Below are 19,193 nucleotides of genomic sequence, written 5' to 3' on the forward strand. Positions count from 1 at the left end.
CATCGGAGGTTTGTCTCTCGAATAAATCATTTTTCCATAGCGGCGACGAACACCAAACATGTTTGCAATATGACGAAAAGAGATGTGAAAAAATAATCACACAATACCTCTATTTATTTAAAAAATTGCACATTACGCAGAGGCGCCAGACCAATTGGCGTCTCCTCTCACTTTATACACATGGGCGCCAAATGGATTGACAACACCATGTGCTGTTGCCAATTCAATTGACATCCCTTCTTAAAAATTAAGGGTAGACGCCAATTAATCTGATGCCTATACCTTAAGATTTTTTTAAAAAAAAATGGGATAGATTAAGAATTTGTTTGAAAACTGGATTATTATGAATTTTTAAGAAAAATGTGAAGTATTTGAATAAAAATTTCTATATTTGTTATGCGGCTAATGTGAATTTTTATTTGGGAACAATAGGGATTATGCCCTATTAAGTCGTTTACTTTTGGGGAGTAAAACGAGAACAACACGCTGTCGTTTATATTTGAACTCAGTCGAAGAACACATTTTCCTTCTCCCTTTCCCCAATCAGAAAAGCAGTAAGGAACAGAGATGGCAGACGATTTGTTTGAAGGATTGCCTCCTCCTTCTTCCAACACACACTTCCAGCCACCACCACCACCACCGGTTCTTTCCGTTTCCACCATCAACAACACCACCGAATCCTCTACAGTTCCCTCCGTACCAAAGCCAATTCTCAAAAGTTCCCTCAAACGACCTAACCCTACTCAATCCGATAACACCCAAGGTACATTAATCACTTCTAATCGACTATTTCACATTTTCTTTTTCTTCATTTTTTTAATAAACCCTAATTTAGATGATTTTATGTTCTATTAAGTTAATTATGCAGTTATAGCTTATGTATTCGCTTCCAATTGAGTTTGCATTGTAATTTTAGCTGCAGCACCTAAAAAGAGTTTGAAGTTTAAAACCTCTACGGATGCTTCTGAAGCTCAAGTTATTGACGCTATGAAGAAGATATCTTCGCATATCAAGAACCCTGCCAAATTCAGCAAGGCTGCAAAGCTTGCCATTCAGTTGATTGAGGCAGGAAGTGTTAAGTCTGGAGTTAGTGATTATTTTTTCGCGATATTAGAAGCTGCAATGCTGTCGCCTGTACCTTGTACAGAGCCTTCGGTGCGGGCAGATTATCATTCTTTGTTCTCAGCAGCGCAGGATGCGAAAGAAGTAAGATTAACGTTTGTTCACATTATTCATAGCTTTAGCAAAACAACAATTCTATAGTAAAGATTTTGTTAACCCTCTTTTGTCTGTTATTTGTAGCACTTCAATAAGAAGCAGAAGAATCAATTGGCGACATGGATAATTAATGCTGTGGTAGCGAATGATTTATATACAGATGATAGCTTTGTGGTATGGTTCTTGCTTAAATTTTATTTTGAACTTGCTCATTTAAACTCCTGAGACCATGTAGTTTCCTTTTTATTCAAGGCAATGAGGACCATATTGGAACGATATATAACAGGTTTTGAGATGTAATGTTGTTCCATGCATCACAAATGAAAGTGCGCTGTCATAGATGTACTGTCCTTTTCTTTGCATACAATTCATACTGTTCATGTAGTGTTGTTGTTATTGCTTTAATGTAGCTATCTTTGAAGGGGTCATTTTTTATGTCAATTCATGAAGTTTGACCAAAGATTGATCTAAATGTGTCAATGTAATCTTTTAAAGATTCTATTATTCTGGCATAAGTCGAGATATATTGGAAAGGGTCATTATTCCAAAGGGACTCTGAGACAGATTGATAAGCTTCACTATTCTCAATACAGTTATCCACCGAATTCATCCATTCCATGCTTTTTGTTACAGATGTGTAGTGAGGGATTGGTTATTGGTGCATGACATGTGTTACCCTTCAATCTAATTCATTGGCTGACTCCAACAAGTTTTGGGGTAGCTGAAGTTTGGCCTAGTTGCAAGGTGCAACATTCTTCTTTTGAGTGGTGATTAAGTTTTACAATTAGGTTAATAAAGAAAAGCTTAGCAATTAGGTTGATGAATTCTCAGCTTGGCACTCTGCTAATGAATGCTTGACGTCATTTATTTTGGAGAGGCTATATAATAATGCATCAAATCAATTGCTGTGAAAACATTGTCTGGATTTTTTTCAGCTGTCACATGTTTATCTTTTGCTTAGACACTGGATTTAAATATGGAATATTGTTTTCTATTTTGGCATGATTTACTTTGGATATTTGGGTCTATAAGGATTGTATTTGTTTCTCATTCTTTTCTTTTCCAATACTTATATAGTTCTCGAAAGCAGCTACGCAAATCAAGGAAGCTATATCTAACCTTCCTGCTGCGACAGAGGAGGATGACACAGAAGAAGCAACGTCTCTGAAAGATATTACAGTTATGGTAAATGAAGGTGGTCAAACGCTTGCCACAAATGAGGATAATAAGGGTGTGGAGGAAGCTGACCCATTTGGACTTGATGCTCTGATTCCTGAATCCACAAAGAAAAGTGCAAAGAATGACGGAGCTATCAATATAAGAAAGGAAGACGAGGAAGAAACTAAGCGAATCCTTAAGTTACAAAGAAAAGCCCTCATAACTTGTCTAGAGATTGCTGCTCGGCGGTATAAAACACCTTGGTAAATGCTGCTACTATGTTCTGATGTATTTATTTTTTACTTATTTTTGTCATTTTGACATTATTTGTCGTTGCTTTAATTTTCTCTACATAGGTGCCAAACCGTAATTGATATTTTAGTGAAGCATGCCTCTGATAATGTGGCAAGATTTACAGCTCATCAGAGGGATGCTGTAGAGAAATTGTGGGCTTCCATACGGGAGCAACAGACTCGCAGGAAGCAAGGAAAGTCAGTTAATGGAAAACTTGATGTAAATGCTTTTGAATGGCTTCAACAAAAATATTCTACTGAGAAGATTAGCATTAGGCATTCTGTTGGAGGAAGTGGAGACCGGCGTGCCACACAATGGCTAGGTTAGGTTTTCTTGTTACATTTTCTGTAAGAGAAATAGAGGATGATAGTAAGTCAAAAGAAACTTCAAAATGGCCATGACAAGAAGAGTAAAATGTTTTCTTCACTTTGTTGCTAGTGTTGTAACTTATACTAGGTCTTAGACATCTCTCCTGACTGAGTTTCACCCAAAACATTGGTAGAAACTTTATAAAACTTGATTTTCTTCCCTCTTCATTAGTAAATTTAAGTTATAAGTTTGTCATTAAAGCATGAAATCATGTATTGCAAAATCTGATTATGCATCTGTATGTGCAAGTAAAATGGTATGACTATCAATTTGGACAAAGCAAACTTGGTTATAACTAGATTTAAAGTAATAAATGTTGCAGAAGGACTTCTACATTATTCAGACAATTAATTAGGAATTTCAATTTCAAAAGTCATCAACAAAAGATCAAATGGTAAGTTTTTCATTTTATCTATGAAGTTGTTTCGGCTAAAGATCATTGGTTCATTCAACTATCAGCATCAGGGTCGGATCAAGGTACTACTTTCAATTCCCTCTCATTTTCTAATCGATATTATCTGTCTCAACTGATCTGTACATCTTTCCAAAAACCCATAATATGAATTGCACTGTACATATCAACAAAGGCTTGGAGGCACTTTTCAAAACCAATGAGCTCAAAGATGGTTCTCGGCCACCCCTATCAGACCCTCTTAATCTGCTTATGCTTAAGGGTTTTTGAAATATCTATCAACATATGTTCCCCTCTTCAAGTCGTGCTTTTGATTTGTTTGAGCTTTTAGTTACCAATGTGAAGCATGTTTGTTGCCTTTGATGACTTAACTTTTTTAACACTTATACTCTCCACGTATGGGTGTCTTGTGCTCGTTATTTTGTGTCTGGGACATAACTTAAGCATAAGCTACTTAATGTCGCCTTGTTTTATGGCATCTTCTCTTAGGTCAAAAGCTTCAAGTTTTTTCCCTGATGAAAATTACTAATGTACATTGTGGCAAACATTGTAATTCCCAAAGAATGTAGATCTAATACCACCATTCTATAGTAAAATGACAACTTATAACGTTGTTAGTTTCTAAGAAATTTCATAGCCGAGGGGTGATTAATACAGTCAAGCCCAAATGTTTTCTTTGACATTCTAATTGAGAAGGTGGTATAGTGGTTATGGACCTGCTTGTAAATTGCATGTGTTAGTTTATACCTATCGCCACCTTCATTGGCAGAATCTATTGATCTTGTACCAAAAAGATGCATAAATGAGTTCCACTGATAACTAGTCATTCAAAGGCTTCGATAGAATGCAGCTCAATCTTGTAGTTCACTGTGAATCTTTCTAGAAGTATAATAACAACTCTTATCAGTCAAGGATCAGGATACATTTGTTGTCAGATGCATATAGCATAAACTTGACCAATACATTTCTGAACCAAAGATGAAACAAAGATGATTAAACTTAATATATAGATGTTTAATGCAACAATCGGCTATATTATTCACCTTTAACCAAGTAAAGATGATAGTACAAGCTATAAAGAAAACCAAAATTATCAAATTCTTCTCTTAAATAGGCACAGCAAATGAAAATTCAAAATTGAACTAAACCCAAATTAATAAATCCATGTTCCGCATGACCAAAAAACACAGGGAAAAGAGTGGAAAACGGTTGAAACTCAGTTGACTAAAATTCCTATAATCCTTTTACCTCTTGGTTTCAGTCCCAATCTTCCTCACTCAACTGATCATTGTTATCCTCATTAGGTGGCCTAACAACCAAAACAACATTCCCTAAACACTCAGTAACACCCAATTCGTTCAAAACCAAACCCCTTTGAACCTTTAAACCAACATCACTACCTTCATCTTTAACCAAATAAAACCCTTCATCATTCTCCACTTCCCTCTTTTTTCTATCAGCAACCACCAATATAGGTTCTTCCTTATACCATCTATTCGCCTTCCATGGCAAAACTCTAGCATCCAAAAACGACACAACAACACCGCCTTTCCCCAAATCAACCAACGGCCCCCAACCCGGTAACACCACCCATTTTTCCCACCCTTTCTCCGCCACCGCAATACCAAACAAACCTTCATTTCTAATCTCAGAAGGTGCTGCCAAAATCACTTCAACTCCTTCCTCAGCTTTACACACAGGCAAAACAACCACTGAATTCGCCTCCGCCACTTCACCAATCTGCAACCTCACCACCGGAACAGGAATCTTCAATACAATAGCTTCAATCTCTCCTTCTTCACCTTCACCTTTTCCATTCAGTTCCTCAAAAACAATCTTCCTAGCCCTCTCACTTTCCACAACACTGAGTGCTTGTTCAAGCGCTGAAACTCTCTCATCGGAAGGGTTTCTATGTTCCTTACTCAGTCTATAATACATATAACCGAGACAATCTCCGGGAAGAGTATAATCAAAACTCTCCCAATTCTTCTCCCCACGTCTACTCGGAAAATCTTTTATAGCACGCGCGAGATCCATAGAGCCTTTCCCATCATATCTCTTGTCCACAAGAAAACACGCGGCGGAGGCGCGTTGCGGACTGCTGAGGAGACGAATTTCATATAAAATTTCAGCGCCACCGTTATCGAAGTAAGAGAGAATCTCTTCGTCGAGGCTGGACTGAACGAGAGTGTCGCGGACTTGAGTTGCGACTATGATGCGATTCTGTTCAACGCCGCTAATGCCGGTGATTTCTTCAATTGTAGGAGGTGAAAAGCCTTCGCGCATGAGGGAGGTTATGAGAGGTGCGTATTCGTGCCATATGCCGAGACGGTTAGCGAGGATGTCGATTTGACCTGGGATGTCGAGGTTGTGGAATCTTGATGGGAGAGGAGTTGGTGGTGGTCGGAAGGGTTGATATAGTTGCTGTTGTGGTTGTTGTTGTAGCTGCTGTTGTTGTTTGCGGTAGGATGAGGAGTTGTTGGCGACGGCTGAGATTGGTTTAAGGTGGTGGTGATTGTTGGTGGAGGAGGGTGAGTTAAGGATCTTACCGTTGAGAAATTTGAGATTGATGGATGGTGAGAGAGAGTGCATCTTGGGAGTGAAGTGAAGATTGAAGAATGAAGAATGAAGAATGAAGAATGGATTGTGTTGCGTGCCTTATCTGATACTTAGTTGTTATCGGTTTGTTAGATTTTACAGTGAACAAGAGTCTTTCCTTGTTTCATCTTCATTAGAGAGATAACTGAAACAACTAAAAGTGGACGATATTCAACCTCATCCACACAAACTATGGCTCTTGAATATTCACACATCTACTATTTCTGGATTTTTTTACCTAAATGACCCACATTTTAAATTTATTTATGAAATAATTTTTAAATTTTAAAACTTTTTCTAATCTATCCTATTTTTTTATTTAAAAAAAGTTTAGCAACATAGTGGTGGCATTGGACGGATTGACGACTTCACTTACTTTTACAACGGTGATGTCAATTGGATTGACGACTGTATATGATGTTAAATGGTGTTGTCATTCCGAATTGGTGCAAGTGTATATATTTTTAAAGGTGACGTCAATTCATCTGACACTATTGTGTATTGTGATTTTTTTAAAACATAAATAACATACATTAACATTTAATTTAAAATATCTTACAGACACTAACGATGGCGATCGAGTTGGTCATACTGGCAACCGATTCCACATCTCCTAGCTACCATAACTCGTTGTTGATTCACCCCAAGTGTTTGAGGATTTGAGGTCTCAGGAACATCACTAGAATCCCTAAGAAGTTCTTGCATTTCTGAGAAGTCTTGTGGATGGAGTGACATGTTGTCATAATTGAGTTTGAGACTCATGTCAGAGTAGTTGGGATGTGTTGATAGGGTTATTGGTGTGTGGTCTAGACGATTGAAAGGAGACATTGGTTTAAACGATTCGTTGGAGAAATGTTGAAATGATTGTTGTGGTGTTTGATAGTCGTATGGTTGTTTTGATGTTTGGGCGTTTTGGCTATGGTAGGAGGAAGAGTTATTGTTATATGTTTCTTGAGTGTTTTGACAATGGTAGGATGATGTGTTTGGGGCATATATATTTTGGGTGCTTGACAATAGTCATCTTGTTAGCGATGGTATGATGGACGTTCTTGGTATTATGGTTTGGTGTTTGACATGTTTTGGTTGTGGGCTTGTGTGTTTGTGGGTCAGTAATTTTGTTGGGTAATGGTTGTGAGTAATTGGTTTAATAATTTTGTGGAGGGTTGGACGTTGAAGTTTCTTGCATGTAATTGATTTGGCGTGCCTATCTTTATAGACAAACTCATTTACAATTGATTTGTACCTAGCCATATAACTATTAGTTGATTTAGATTAGGTTGACATCACAATGTCGCGTAAGACATGGTCACAACAGTGCCTCCATTTAAGACACTTAGATTTAGCGAAGTCCTTCAAATTGTTTGAGGCACGTTGGGGAATCTGGGATGTTTTGAAGCATTCTGAACTGCAGTTTCACACAGTCATTATGGTGCATCCATAATGGTGAACCTGATTATCGTCGTGCATACAATCCAAATAGTTGCATCTTCTTCTCTAATTTCATGTTGATGTTCCAAGTTTAGATATGGACACCAAATAAACTGTAGAGGGAAATATTTTAGATTATAAAATGGGTAACATTAAAATTAAACTTTTATGAATTGATTCGTTTAGTGGTAATACATTTTCTAGTGTAAGGTGATTCAAGAGATTGTGATCCTTAGTGATATAATGTCTTGAACATTTGTTGTAAGTCATACCACAAGCCGATCATCTAAATAAAAAAAAGTTCCAATAAATTATTTAGAGATAATAATCGGTAAAGTGAGTAAATTAAAATAATGTTATTAACTTACTTTTGTGCGTACTGAAATGTGAAGCTGTTGAGGTTGACGGGCGCTAGGGATAACAATCTAGACTAATCCTGCTTGGAGAATAATGACACATCCAGAAAATGTAGATGTGTCTTTCTTTGTGTTTTTACACAAAAAGTTATACAAATAAGACAAACAAGCGGAACCCCAATTAAAGGTTCCTATTTATATAGGTGTCTTAATAAGGGTAAATACATAACATGTATACTAGAGCCAATACATTCAGGAAATAATAATGAACCAATTAAAAGCATAATATAACACCTAATTTTTATTATTTTTCTTTCTTCGGTAGAGTTTTCATCTAATATTAAACTGTTGTAATATGTCTTAAGGTGCAAAAGTAAGATACCTTGGTCTCTCGGGTTATTATCCAACAAGTCGACACCTAAAAGATCCTCGTAAAATTAAATTTGTGAAGTTGGTTTTTCCGTTGACCGCTTTACCCTCAATAGGTAACCCTAATAACACGTACACGTCCTCTAACGTTACGGTACATTCACCTGTGGGAAAAAGGAAAGTGTGTGTCTCATGTCGCCATCTTTTTTGAAAAGCTAGTATAAACTTAGCATCAACCGACTAAGACATGATTTTGCTAACATGTCCAAAATTGACAAGCTCAATATAAGGTTCAAGCAACACGTCAGGGGTAAGATATTCGTGTTGACGAATACGAAACTTAGATGGATCCTACAAAAAATGAGTAAAGTTATTTTTTTTATAATGTGTTAGAAAAAATATAGCATATAATAGCAAAATAAACACTTACATAAGTCTCAATGTTAGCGACAATTTTTCTGTGCATTTCACCCATAGTCAATAGAGTCATTTTACAATGAACCGAGTAGTATTTGTATTTATAGGGAAAGAAAGATATTGAGTAGTTGTACGTGATTAATGCAAGCCATGCATGCAGTACAGGTGGCGCCAGGTCAATTTTCGAGCAAGTTCAACTTTAAAAGACATCACAAATTAGATTGACGAAGACATATGTAACACCCTGAATTTGATTAATTGATTTAATTGAATCATTTATTATTTTATTTTATTATTTGGTGTTTTAATTAAATTAAAATTATGTGGTATGTGGGTGTAATGATATTGATAGGATGTGGTGAGAAATAGGTGCTTGGTAGAGTGATTAGAAAATAACTAGAATATTGGCATTTTAATTAATGATAGAATGTAGTTATTTTATTTATTTAATTAGAATAAAATAGAGAAGAAGATTTAGATGAAAATTAGAAAAATAGTAAATAGTAGTAGTGTTTTTATTAAAATAAAATTAGAGATGAGGAGGGCATGTTGGTAAATAAGAGGATAAGTGAGGGTAATGTTGGAAGTCTCTAATTGAAGGAGAACTTAGTAAGGGCTTGAGATTAGAATGTGAAAATTAAAATTTGGTGAAAAGTGCAAGAGACTATGGCAAAAGAAGAACTCCATTAAAGAGTTTTAAGGAATTTTGCTGGAAATAAAGACATGGGGTTTACTCCTAATAGGATGTATTCTGCATGTTTGGGTAGAGGGATACCCTTAATTCCATTAGATATTCTTCACTTTTATTTATTTGATGAATGTTGGATGAACATATGAAATCAACAATGTAATTGCATGATTGTAGCTTGTGTTGTATGAATTCCGTGCACTGTTTTACCATGAGATTTGTGTATTCATGATTCATGATATTGAGATGTATGAGTATTCATATGTGAGTGATGAACTTGATGAATACAGTATGCAAAATCTTGATTTAATCCTTGAGTAATTGATGAAATTGAATGATAATTAATGGATAGATATTGTATTGTTGCTATATGTTATTATCCTTGTTGTTGTTGTTGTGCGATTTGGGGTAAAGGGGTGACAAATCAGAGTTATGATTTAAACTCCATTGTAGAAAACACAATTTCTGTTCTAGTTTAGGGTGACGAGCGTCACCCTGATGACGCCTTGACCGTCATCGACTTGGAGGCGCTGACGGACGTCAGCTGCCAGACGGGTAGACTATCATGGCCCCTAGGCGTGTTTGGGTGGGACAGTTGTCACAGGTGTGACGTGTGATATGACGTGGAAGGTGACATGCGCCACTATTTACCGTGAAAATTGGTAAACAACCGCTGATCTTCTAAATTACTAAATTTGGTTACTTACATGATTGATCAGATTGATCCTAGGACATGTGTTAATTGTTTAAAGTGAATTCTAGTGAATACGAATACTTTGACAGTATTGTGATGATAATAATAAGTGGACTATTTAGACAATAAAAGACTAACACAAATTAAAGAGAAAGATTGTAGAAGAAATGATGATAACTAGCAGCAAAGAAGAATATTTGAAATAAAGAAGTATTTTTGAAAAAGATAAAGATAAATTGTATTACTTCAAAGTAACTGACAATGGTGTAAAATAAACGTATATTTCTTAATTTATGGTTCCTCTTCACATGGGTACTTGGTAAATTTTACAGACTTTGTACACATTTTGACACACACTAATCCTAACACTAAGACCTTTTATTCATACTAATCGAAATAACTGTTTCTAACGTCCACTTAATCACGTCGAGACAAATGGCACTTTGCATGGATGCAACTATCCACTATGCTCAACGTGTACCTTCAGCAGTTTTAGATAAGAACAAAGTTCCCTCATTTATTTGTTTAAATCTCCAGCCAAAACTGTCTTCAAAATACTAGAGAACATTTTTAAGTCCTAACTGCACACTAGCCCTTCTCATCCATGGAATTTTGAATCTCCATTTTGTAACTCTAAAATGGGCGTCAAAATTATGAGCTAACAAATTGCCCCCACAAAAATGTTATTTTTGACACATAGGAGAAAAAGACATTTTTTGAGAACATGCTTCGACGCCTTGGACAACTCTAGCACATTGCCAAATGTTCCAATGTTGCAAAACTTTCCAGTTTCTCCCAGCTGTCTGGTGACGTCAGAGTCATCATTACCTTTTTCCTAACCACGTCTCTTCAGCCCATAACCGAATCTTTTCAATCATCATGTTTCCTAGACTCTAGGAAATCGTGGGTTTAGACATTAATTACCACCTCTCTATCACACCATCTAAGAGAGACACGTGTCTCACTAACTTGTCAACCATCAATGTTGATTTGAAGTGTTTTCTCTCCCAAGCATGTTTATAAAAGCCACAAACTTACCAATTTCACTTTTTACGCTTTCTGAACTTACAAACACTTTAGTTATTCATCTTCAAGCAATCTTTAACCAAAACCCATATTATCTTTTCTTCTTCCAACTTCCAACAAAGATGGCAACCTCAAGCAAAACCCCTAAAGAAGTGAGCAAAGCTATCAAAACCACGACTGTCAAATCAAAAGCTTCCAAGAAGATTTTGGAGCTTCCTCCTTTCACCACATTACCTAATCCAGTAATGGTGGGTAATCAACAATATATCCCATAATCCAAAATGGAGGAACAACGTAGGATCTATGCTTCTCAGGTACTTATCCTTGTTTATGTTTCTAGCAAAACTCATGCATTATCTGGGCCTTTGACTGATTTAGACACTGATTTTAGCAAACTTAAAGAATACTTTCCCTCTTACCATAAATTCAAGCCCATAGGGCAAGCGAAAAAACCTAGTGTTAAACTAACCGCTGCTAAAAACCCAAACACTAGTGAAACCATAGATTTGAGGTTCATGAACAACGAATTTAGAGTTTTCCACGCTACCCCCTCATTGAAAGACCCAATAGATTATCTGGAATGTTTAAAGAAAATAGAAAAAATCAAAGCCCAAAACTGGAAAGACATGGGAATTTACGACTTGATAATGTTGTCGAAGGTAGGTTTCTTCATTGTATTTCTGGAATAATACACATTACACTTTCCACCTCCCATGTGGCATGGCCACACCAACACTTTTTGACTTAGCCGCTATCACAGGGTTAAAATCCACTGAACACACGTACGACCCTGAGATTGATTCTGAAGATACCATAACTTTTTCGACCTCTAGAGCAACGTATTCGACTCACATTGCACACTATCATGATAAAGACACTGACACCGTCTCTGATGTGGAACACATAGATTTTTTAGCTCTGTGGTTGCCTCATTCTGTATTCTGCTCGAAGTCTCTGCAAGTTGCCAAAAAGAATCTCTCCCTGGCAAACCAATTACATGCTAGACATAGTGTTTGCCTAAGAGAAATGATACTGGCAAGCTTTTATGAATCATTGAGTGATGGAGTCACTCAATTGAAGAACTTGGGTGAAAAGGGGAATCTCCTCCTCTCTGGTCCCTTTTGGTTATTATAACTCTGGCTTAATGCCACGTTCGAGGCAAGTCTACCAAATAAAGGCCTCGTTGATGAAGAAGTTGAGGAAGTAAAAAACAGAGAGACCGAAGGCATTCGATTGGCCCAGCTGACTCCCAATGACGAAAGACGAGCCCTTCGACCAACTTTCATGGGCTATATAATGATGTTCGCCAAACTCCATGTATTTACTTCGAGCATGGCCCCTTTGCTGCCAAAAAGTATGATCTGGAATGGTTTACAAGACCTTTCCCATCTCCCTCCAAAAAACGAGAGACAAAATCTCTGCTGATTTGGGAAGCCTTTTTGACCCCTAGGATCTTAACCCTTCGACTAAACCCCTCGAAGGTTCAGGTTACTTTGATCGCCTATCAACCCAACCTTGTTGCTCGACAGTTTGGGCTAATTCAGGCTCTCCCGAAGTCCTGTATGATAAAAAGGGTAGCCTCCTTCTCTACAACGTGGTCCATAATGAAACCACCGCCCTTAAGTAGATAGCCAGATATACTGGCAGGACCCAACTTACTCCTATCAACTTCGAGCCTAACTTCCTCTGCACTCGAGATTTTGGGAGATGGTGGAACATATACTATACTGAAGAGTTCTATCATGTCTCTTCCTTTATCCAACATTTTGACAAAGCTTTTCTTCTTGTGCAGGAAAGAACCAAAAAAGATACTTACATGCTTATCAAAGAAATCCAAGCTTTCCAAAATTACTTTGAAACTTCCTATATGCCTGATGATCTTAGTCGAACCATCCGCGAAGCAGCTGTCACGCTCGAAGAATTTTTTTCAAAGAAAATGGAAACTCTGAAAATCCCTTCGTATGTTCCCCATGAGAAACGCTACGAAATGGCTTTCAAATTATTTCTCACAAAATTTTCTCCACTGCCTAATTCTAACTTTGGAGTGGCCCTTGCCCCTCCATTTCCAGACTGGTTTATCTGTGGGGACTCCATTAAGATCCTTCGACAGCAGTCCCAGAAAAAGCCCAACGGGTAGTTGCGACTAAGCATACTCTAGACAGTTTCAAAGGGCATCTTCATATAAGGATCGAAGATGTTCGCATCGAATCAGACATATATGGAGGTGTGATATGGGAGGTTTTTCTCGAATCATACCTCTCTATTATGATATTTACCCTTAGCTTACACTAATTGCTCTATGTTATTTTCTTTTATCCACCAGGGTTCCACCCAAGAAACCAACAATCAGAAGGCCAGTCGAATCGAAGACTGAGGGAGGTAGCAAGCCCACAAAGGTATATCTTCGTCTAGACCTCTTTACTCGTTGTTATGTTTAATGGTACTGACACTCCAATACTCAATTTAGGCTGCTTGAAAAAACCTCCTCTAACCCCCATAAAAATCTAAAACAAACCCCCAGAAACCTCTGTCATAATAGATTTTGACGAAGAGGATCTGTCACCGGTGCTCGACCCAACTTCCAGGAAGAGAAAACAACAACTAAAGATCACCGACTCTTTGAGCCAACCTCCAACAAAAGTTTCCAAGAAAAGGCCTTCTGCACTCACCATCCAAGAGCCTACCCCTGAAGAAATGGCAAAGATAGCAGCGGCTCAAAGTGAAAGTGATAATTCCAGCCCTGGGATCGAAGGAGACAAGGTAAAACAAACTTCCCTCTATCTTGATTAGTTAATTTACTGTCTTTCACCACTCATTTTTTTATTGTTTTGGTTTCAGGATGGTGCAGGCACTACTGTTCGAACCAAAGCTACAACTTCCTCTGCGCCAGCTTCTATAATAGATGTCCTAAATAGCATTGGCGAACCCAACTATCGACTGTCATATGAAAAGAGCTCTATGAGTGAAATCAATCAGCCCATTTCTGGTGAGCTTGATACTTCACCACCAAAGACCACTACCCAACACTCTCACACCAGCGATTCCAATCATGAAGCTAATTCAAACGAAGAAGACGACGCTGGAGTGAACCAAGATGCCATGGTGGTGGATGAAGAAGTTCAAGCTGGAGACAATCCTGGAGACGATTCACGCAACATCGAAGGAACAGTTGATCCCCAGCCAGAGCGTAACGATGGCGAAGATATGGTGATGGAGGAAGAGGACGAAGGTAACTAGACCCCACTCCCATTGGTGACGATGATGGAGGCTTCGAAGAAGGGGCCAATAATGACGAGGGGGGCAGGACGTAGGCGAAGGACATGCTCAGAGTCAAACTTTTGTCGCTCCAACCATTGCAGCTATTCCAACAGGCAGAGTTTTGACAAGTAGTACTAGGGGGTCTCTCTGCAGAAGAACTGGCTATTTTGAAACGAAGTCAACCCCTTGAATATCTGAAAGCTATGTTAAGCTACAGGGAAAGTTCTTCTGAGAAAATCCTTAGCACTGCTTCAGCATCTGATGGTCAACCTTCGAGTACGCATGCAGATGAAGTGCTTTCCAAAATTAAGGGAAAAATCTTTAAGGGTGACTTATTCCTGCTATTGTTGGTTGATCCTTCTGCCCCCTTAACCTTGAGGGCTCTTCTTAATCAAGTCAATCTGTTAGAAGCTTCTCCTGAAGTGGCCAATGTTATGGAGATAGACATTATGATCGACCAAGCTATCGAAGATCATAAGCTACTACCTCAGCTAACAGGAGAGATCGAAAAGAAAGTTGGTTCTAAGGCAACTTCCTGGGATGTCGCCACTGAGTCAACCAATAAGGCAATGGAATTGGAGCAGATGAAACAAAAGAATAAGGAGAAGATTGAAGGCCATGATCGCGATATTGCTTTGTGGAGAAAACAAATAGAAGAATTGCAGGCAAAAATCTCTGAAGCCGAAAGAAGCAAAAGTGAACTCCTGGAGTTCGATGATGCTTTGATGGCTAAATAACTAGAATTCGACATAGAGTTCATCGAAAAAATCTCGAAAACTTGAATTTGAAATCAAACTTCTCTGGTCGAAGAGGTTTTTATGTGAGAAATGTCTAGAGCTTCTCAAAGCAAATTACCTTCAGATCAAGGCCAATCTTCCTTTTTAGTTTTAGTCTCCTTTCCATTTTTGCCTATTTTGATGTAATGAAATATAAGTCTTAATTGTAACGAATATTAGCCCTTTGGGCCTTTAAATCAAATGCAAACCATTTTGCCACCTTTTGCCATATTGGCTCTGCTTAACTTATACACAATTACTCGTTTCTTATTTTTATCTCTTGGAGTGTTGTCCTATACTTTTTCAAATATTTCCCATTTACTCTCAAGATTCTCTTGTCTTCACTAAGTTACTCAATCTCATAGGCACCATTAGAGAACACTTGCAAAATTTGAAAAGGACCTTTCCACTTTGGAGACCACTTCCTTAAGGTTATATCCTTTCGATCCATCGGAAGGACCACTTTCCAGACCAAATCTTCAGGCGAAAATGTTTTGATTTTTACCTTCTTCTTATAAGAGTTCTCTACTCTCTTCTTCTGTCGTTTTAATAACTCCAAGGCATTTAGTCTTTCTTCATCTAGATCAACTAATTCATCCAACATCATGTTCTAGTATGACACTGATGTAATTTCATGATGCCTTTGAATTCTTGTGGATTGTAGGTAAATTTCTATTGGTAGAACTGCATCATGACCAAAGGTCAGTCGAAATGGGGTCGAATTCGTGGCTTCCTTGGGAGAAGTACGACATGCCCACAAAATCTGATCTAAAGTTTTGTGTCAATTTCTAGGCTTCTTCCCCACATGCTTCTTAATCAAACCAATAATCACCTTGTTAGCGGCTTCGACCTGTCCATTAGCCTGAGCATAATATGGCGTCAAAGTTACCAATTTGAAACCCATTTCTTTAGCAAATTCTTGCATCTTTCGACCAATAAATACTGACCCTTGATCTATTGTGACAGTCTCTGGGATTCCAAATCTATAAATAATATGTTTCTGGATAAAATCGATCACATCTTCCTGGCTTACATTTGGTAAAGGTATAACTTCAATCCATTTCGTAAAATAATCAATGCTTACTAGGATATACCTCTGATTCTTAGATGACGGTGGTCGAATTTCCCCAATTAGATCCAAAGCCCGACCTCTAAATGGACAAGGTTTGATTACAGAGTGCAGTTCGCTTGCAGAGACGTGTTGTATGTATGTGTGTACCTGACATTCTTGGCATTCTTTTGCAAATTCGATGCAATCTTTCAACATAGTAGGCCAATACATTCCTTGGCGAAATAAGATCCATTTCATCTTATGGCCAACTTGGTGTGCCCCACATGCCCCACTATGGACAGTCGAAAGGGCTAAATATGCCTCTGACTCACTAAGGCACTTAAACAAAACTCCCCCAGGAGACTTATTGAACAACTCCAATCCCAAAAGAAAATAACTTAACGCTCGATACCTGGTTTTTTGATCAGAAGACATCGTTGGATTCTATAGATATTCCACTATTGGTTTCCTCCAATCACCGTCTATTAGATTGTCTATTGCCAATATTTTGAAGTTTTCTTCAACAGCGTATCCCAACTTTGTCTTTTCTAAGTTTGATGGGGCTAATCTGGTTGATACAACTTTTCCTCCGACTTCAATGACTTTTTGAAATTTTTATTTTGAAATTTTATACCCAGATGCAATTTGAGCCAAATCATTAGCCACTTGATTTTCCAATCGAGGTATATGTCGAATTTTAGCCATCTCGAATCTTTTTAGCAATCGGCTGGCTATTATGAAGTACATAATTAAATTATCCTTGATACATTTGTATTCTTTTGTGATCTATTTTATAACTAACTCTGAGTCACCCATTATTTCGACTTGAGTTGCCCCCAATTCCAACAATATTTCAAGTCTAACTATGAGGGCTTCATATCCCGCTTCATTGTTCGAGCAAAGGCCCTCCACTTTATACTTGAGTTTTATTGGAATTTTATTAGGAGAAATAATTAAAACTCATATGCACGTTCTATCTTTGTGACTAGACCCATCGAAGTACAACTTTCAAGGTTCTAATTTGAGATAGTCCAGTGCATTCGCAGCTATGGAGTGGTCGACTATAAAATTTGCTACCACTTGTCCCTTAAAAACCTTTAATGGCATATACATTAAGGAATATTCAGTTAACATTAATGCCCATTTTCCAGATCGACTGTGCAAAATTGGTTTCGACAACATATGTTTAATGATGTCGAAATAAGATGAAACATAAACATCAACAGGTTTTATATAATGCTTCAACTTTATACAAGAGAAATACAAGCATAAACACAAATTTTCAACTATGTTATACCTAGTTTCTGCATCATTTAAGACCCTACTGAGGTAGTAAATGACTCTTTCGACGCCATTATCATCCTCTTGAGCCAACGTGCTCCCTAAAGTTTTGTTAGATGCAGATATGTACAATCTCATACTCATATTTCTGCAAGGCAGTGTTAGGATTGGTGGATGACTCAAGTATTCTTTAATTTTATCGAATGCTTCTTGTTGAGCCTTCCCCCATTCGAATCCTTCCTTGTTTAGTCGAAGTAGTGGTGAAAAAGCTTGCATCTTCCCACTAAGGTTTAAGATGAATCTCCTCAGGAAATTGATCTTTCCCAGTAGTGACTACAATTCTTTCTTTGTTGATGACACTTTCGCCTCCATTATAGGCTTGGTTTTATTCTGGTTTATTTTAATTCCCTTTTTATGGACTACAAGGCCTAAGAAATCCCTCGCCTGCAGATAAAAAGCGCATTTGAGAGGATTCATTTTCAGACCATGTCTTCTCATCCTTCCAAAGGACCGTCGAAGATGGTTTATATGGTTCTTCCCTGAAACAGACTTAACGACAATATCATCTATGTAAATTTGCATAAAAGTCTATATGAAATCATGGAAGATCGAATTCATTGCTCTCTGGTAGGTTGCCCTAGCATTTTTCAAACCAAAAGGCATTACCACCCATTCGTAGGTGCCTAAGGCTCCAGGGCATCGAAATGCTGTTTCTGGGACATCCTCTTCCATAATACATATTTGATTATATCCAGAATATCCATCGAGCATGCTAGGATACTCATGGCCTGCAGCAGAATCGACTAGCATTTCTGCCACCGACATCGAATATTCATCTTTTGGGGTTGTAGTATTTAAATCTCTAAAGTCTATGCAAACCCTCAAAGTACCATTCTTTTTAATAACAAGCACACTATTAGCTAAGCAATCGACATACCTGGTTGTACGAATGAAGTTACAGCAAAGAAGCCTTTCGACTTCCTCTTTGATCTTCGAGAGTATTGTAGGTGCAAATCCCCTTCGGTTCTGCTTGATAGGCTTCTTTCCAGGCTTGATTGCCAACTTCAATTCGACCAGATCTTTGCTCAAATCAGACATCTCGTCATAGTTCCACACAAAACAGTCTTTGAATTCCTTCAACAATTGGACTACTTCGACTTTGAGTTGAGGGCTGATATTGGCGCTAATGTAAGTTGGCCTCTTTAACAATCCCCCTCCCAAGTTTATTTCCTCAAGTGGATCTTGAGCCAACATTTTAACATTTGTCGCTAGCGAATCCTTCTCGAAACCCAAAGGCTCATCATCGTAGATAACATCGAGCCTCTGGCCTTGATCTTCGTTTTGAACCTTATTAGGTGGCATTGGATCAAAGTCCTTTCCAGGACCCATTTGATGAGAATCTTTACTGGCTTCGACAACCATGTTTTTTACTTCGGCCTCCATTACCGATTGCTGCTTGTTTTTGGCTATGTAAGCTGAAATCCTTTTTAGCGCTTCGAACTCATCCATCAGCACTGAATTTGCTTCCCCACCCTGTGGGTTCAATTCCTGACGCTCCTAAGTACCCAAAGTCGTCTTCGCCCACCACTTTTCTGTCCCATCAAAAGCCATTGTAAGGGTGCAACGATAGGGAACAGTAGGCATTGTCATCAGGAGTGAATGTAAAATCGGCCGAATCACATGGAGAGATATTGGCCAAATGCTTGTCGAGCTGGCGTCTATCGGTATGGTTGATATGGGTTTTGAAGTACCCTTGGTCTGCTTCTATATTCTCCACAATACCATCTGGACGCCATATGA

General features: G+C 38.0%; 2 protein-coding genes across 3 annotated transcripts; one reads left to right on the forward strand and one right to left on the reverse strand.

Moving 5' to 3' along the window:
- The first annotated feature begins 426 nt into the window (after nt 1-426).
- On the forward strand, nt 427-3,239 carry LOC127098375 (uncharacterized). 2 transcript variants are annotated; one of them, XM_051036959.1, is made up of 5 exons: nt 427-763; nt 917-1,206; nt 1,303-1,392; nt 2,296-2,639; nt 2,733-3,239. In XM_051036959.1, the coding sequence occupies exons 1-5, from the start codon at nt 568-570 to the stop codon at nt 2,995-2,997; spliced, it is 1,185 nt and encodes a 394-aa protein (XP_050892916.1). In that variant the 5' UTR covers nt 427-567; the 3' UTR covers nt 2,998-3,239. The 2 variants fall into 2 exon arrangements, with proteins under 2 accessions (XP_050892916.1, XP_050892917.1); XM_051036960.1 differs by having other exon boundaries at nt 433-763; nt 923-1,206.
- Nucleotides 3,240-4,430: 1,191 nt separating this feature from the next.
- On the reverse strand, nt 4,431-6,271 carry LOC127098374 (rubisco accumulation factor 1.1, chloroplastic). Its single transcript, XM_051036958.1, has one exon. It carries the CDS (start codon nt 6,041-6,043, stop codon nt 4,709-4,711), a length of 1,335 nt encoding a protein of 444 aa, XP_050892915.1. The 5' UTR covers nt 6,044-6,271; the 3' UTR covers nt 4,431-4,708.
- Nucleotides 6,272-19,193: the final 12,922 nt, after the last annotated feature.

This window comes from Lathyrus oleraceus, chromosome 6 (assembly GCF_024323335.1).
Source record: "Lathyrus oleraceus cultivar Zhongwan6 chromosome 6, CAAS_Psat_ZW6_1.0, whole genome shotgun sequence".
NCBI classification, from domain to species: Eukaryota; Viridiplantae; Streptophyta; class Magnoliopsida; order Fabales; family Fabaceae; genus Lathyrus; species Lathyrus oleraceus.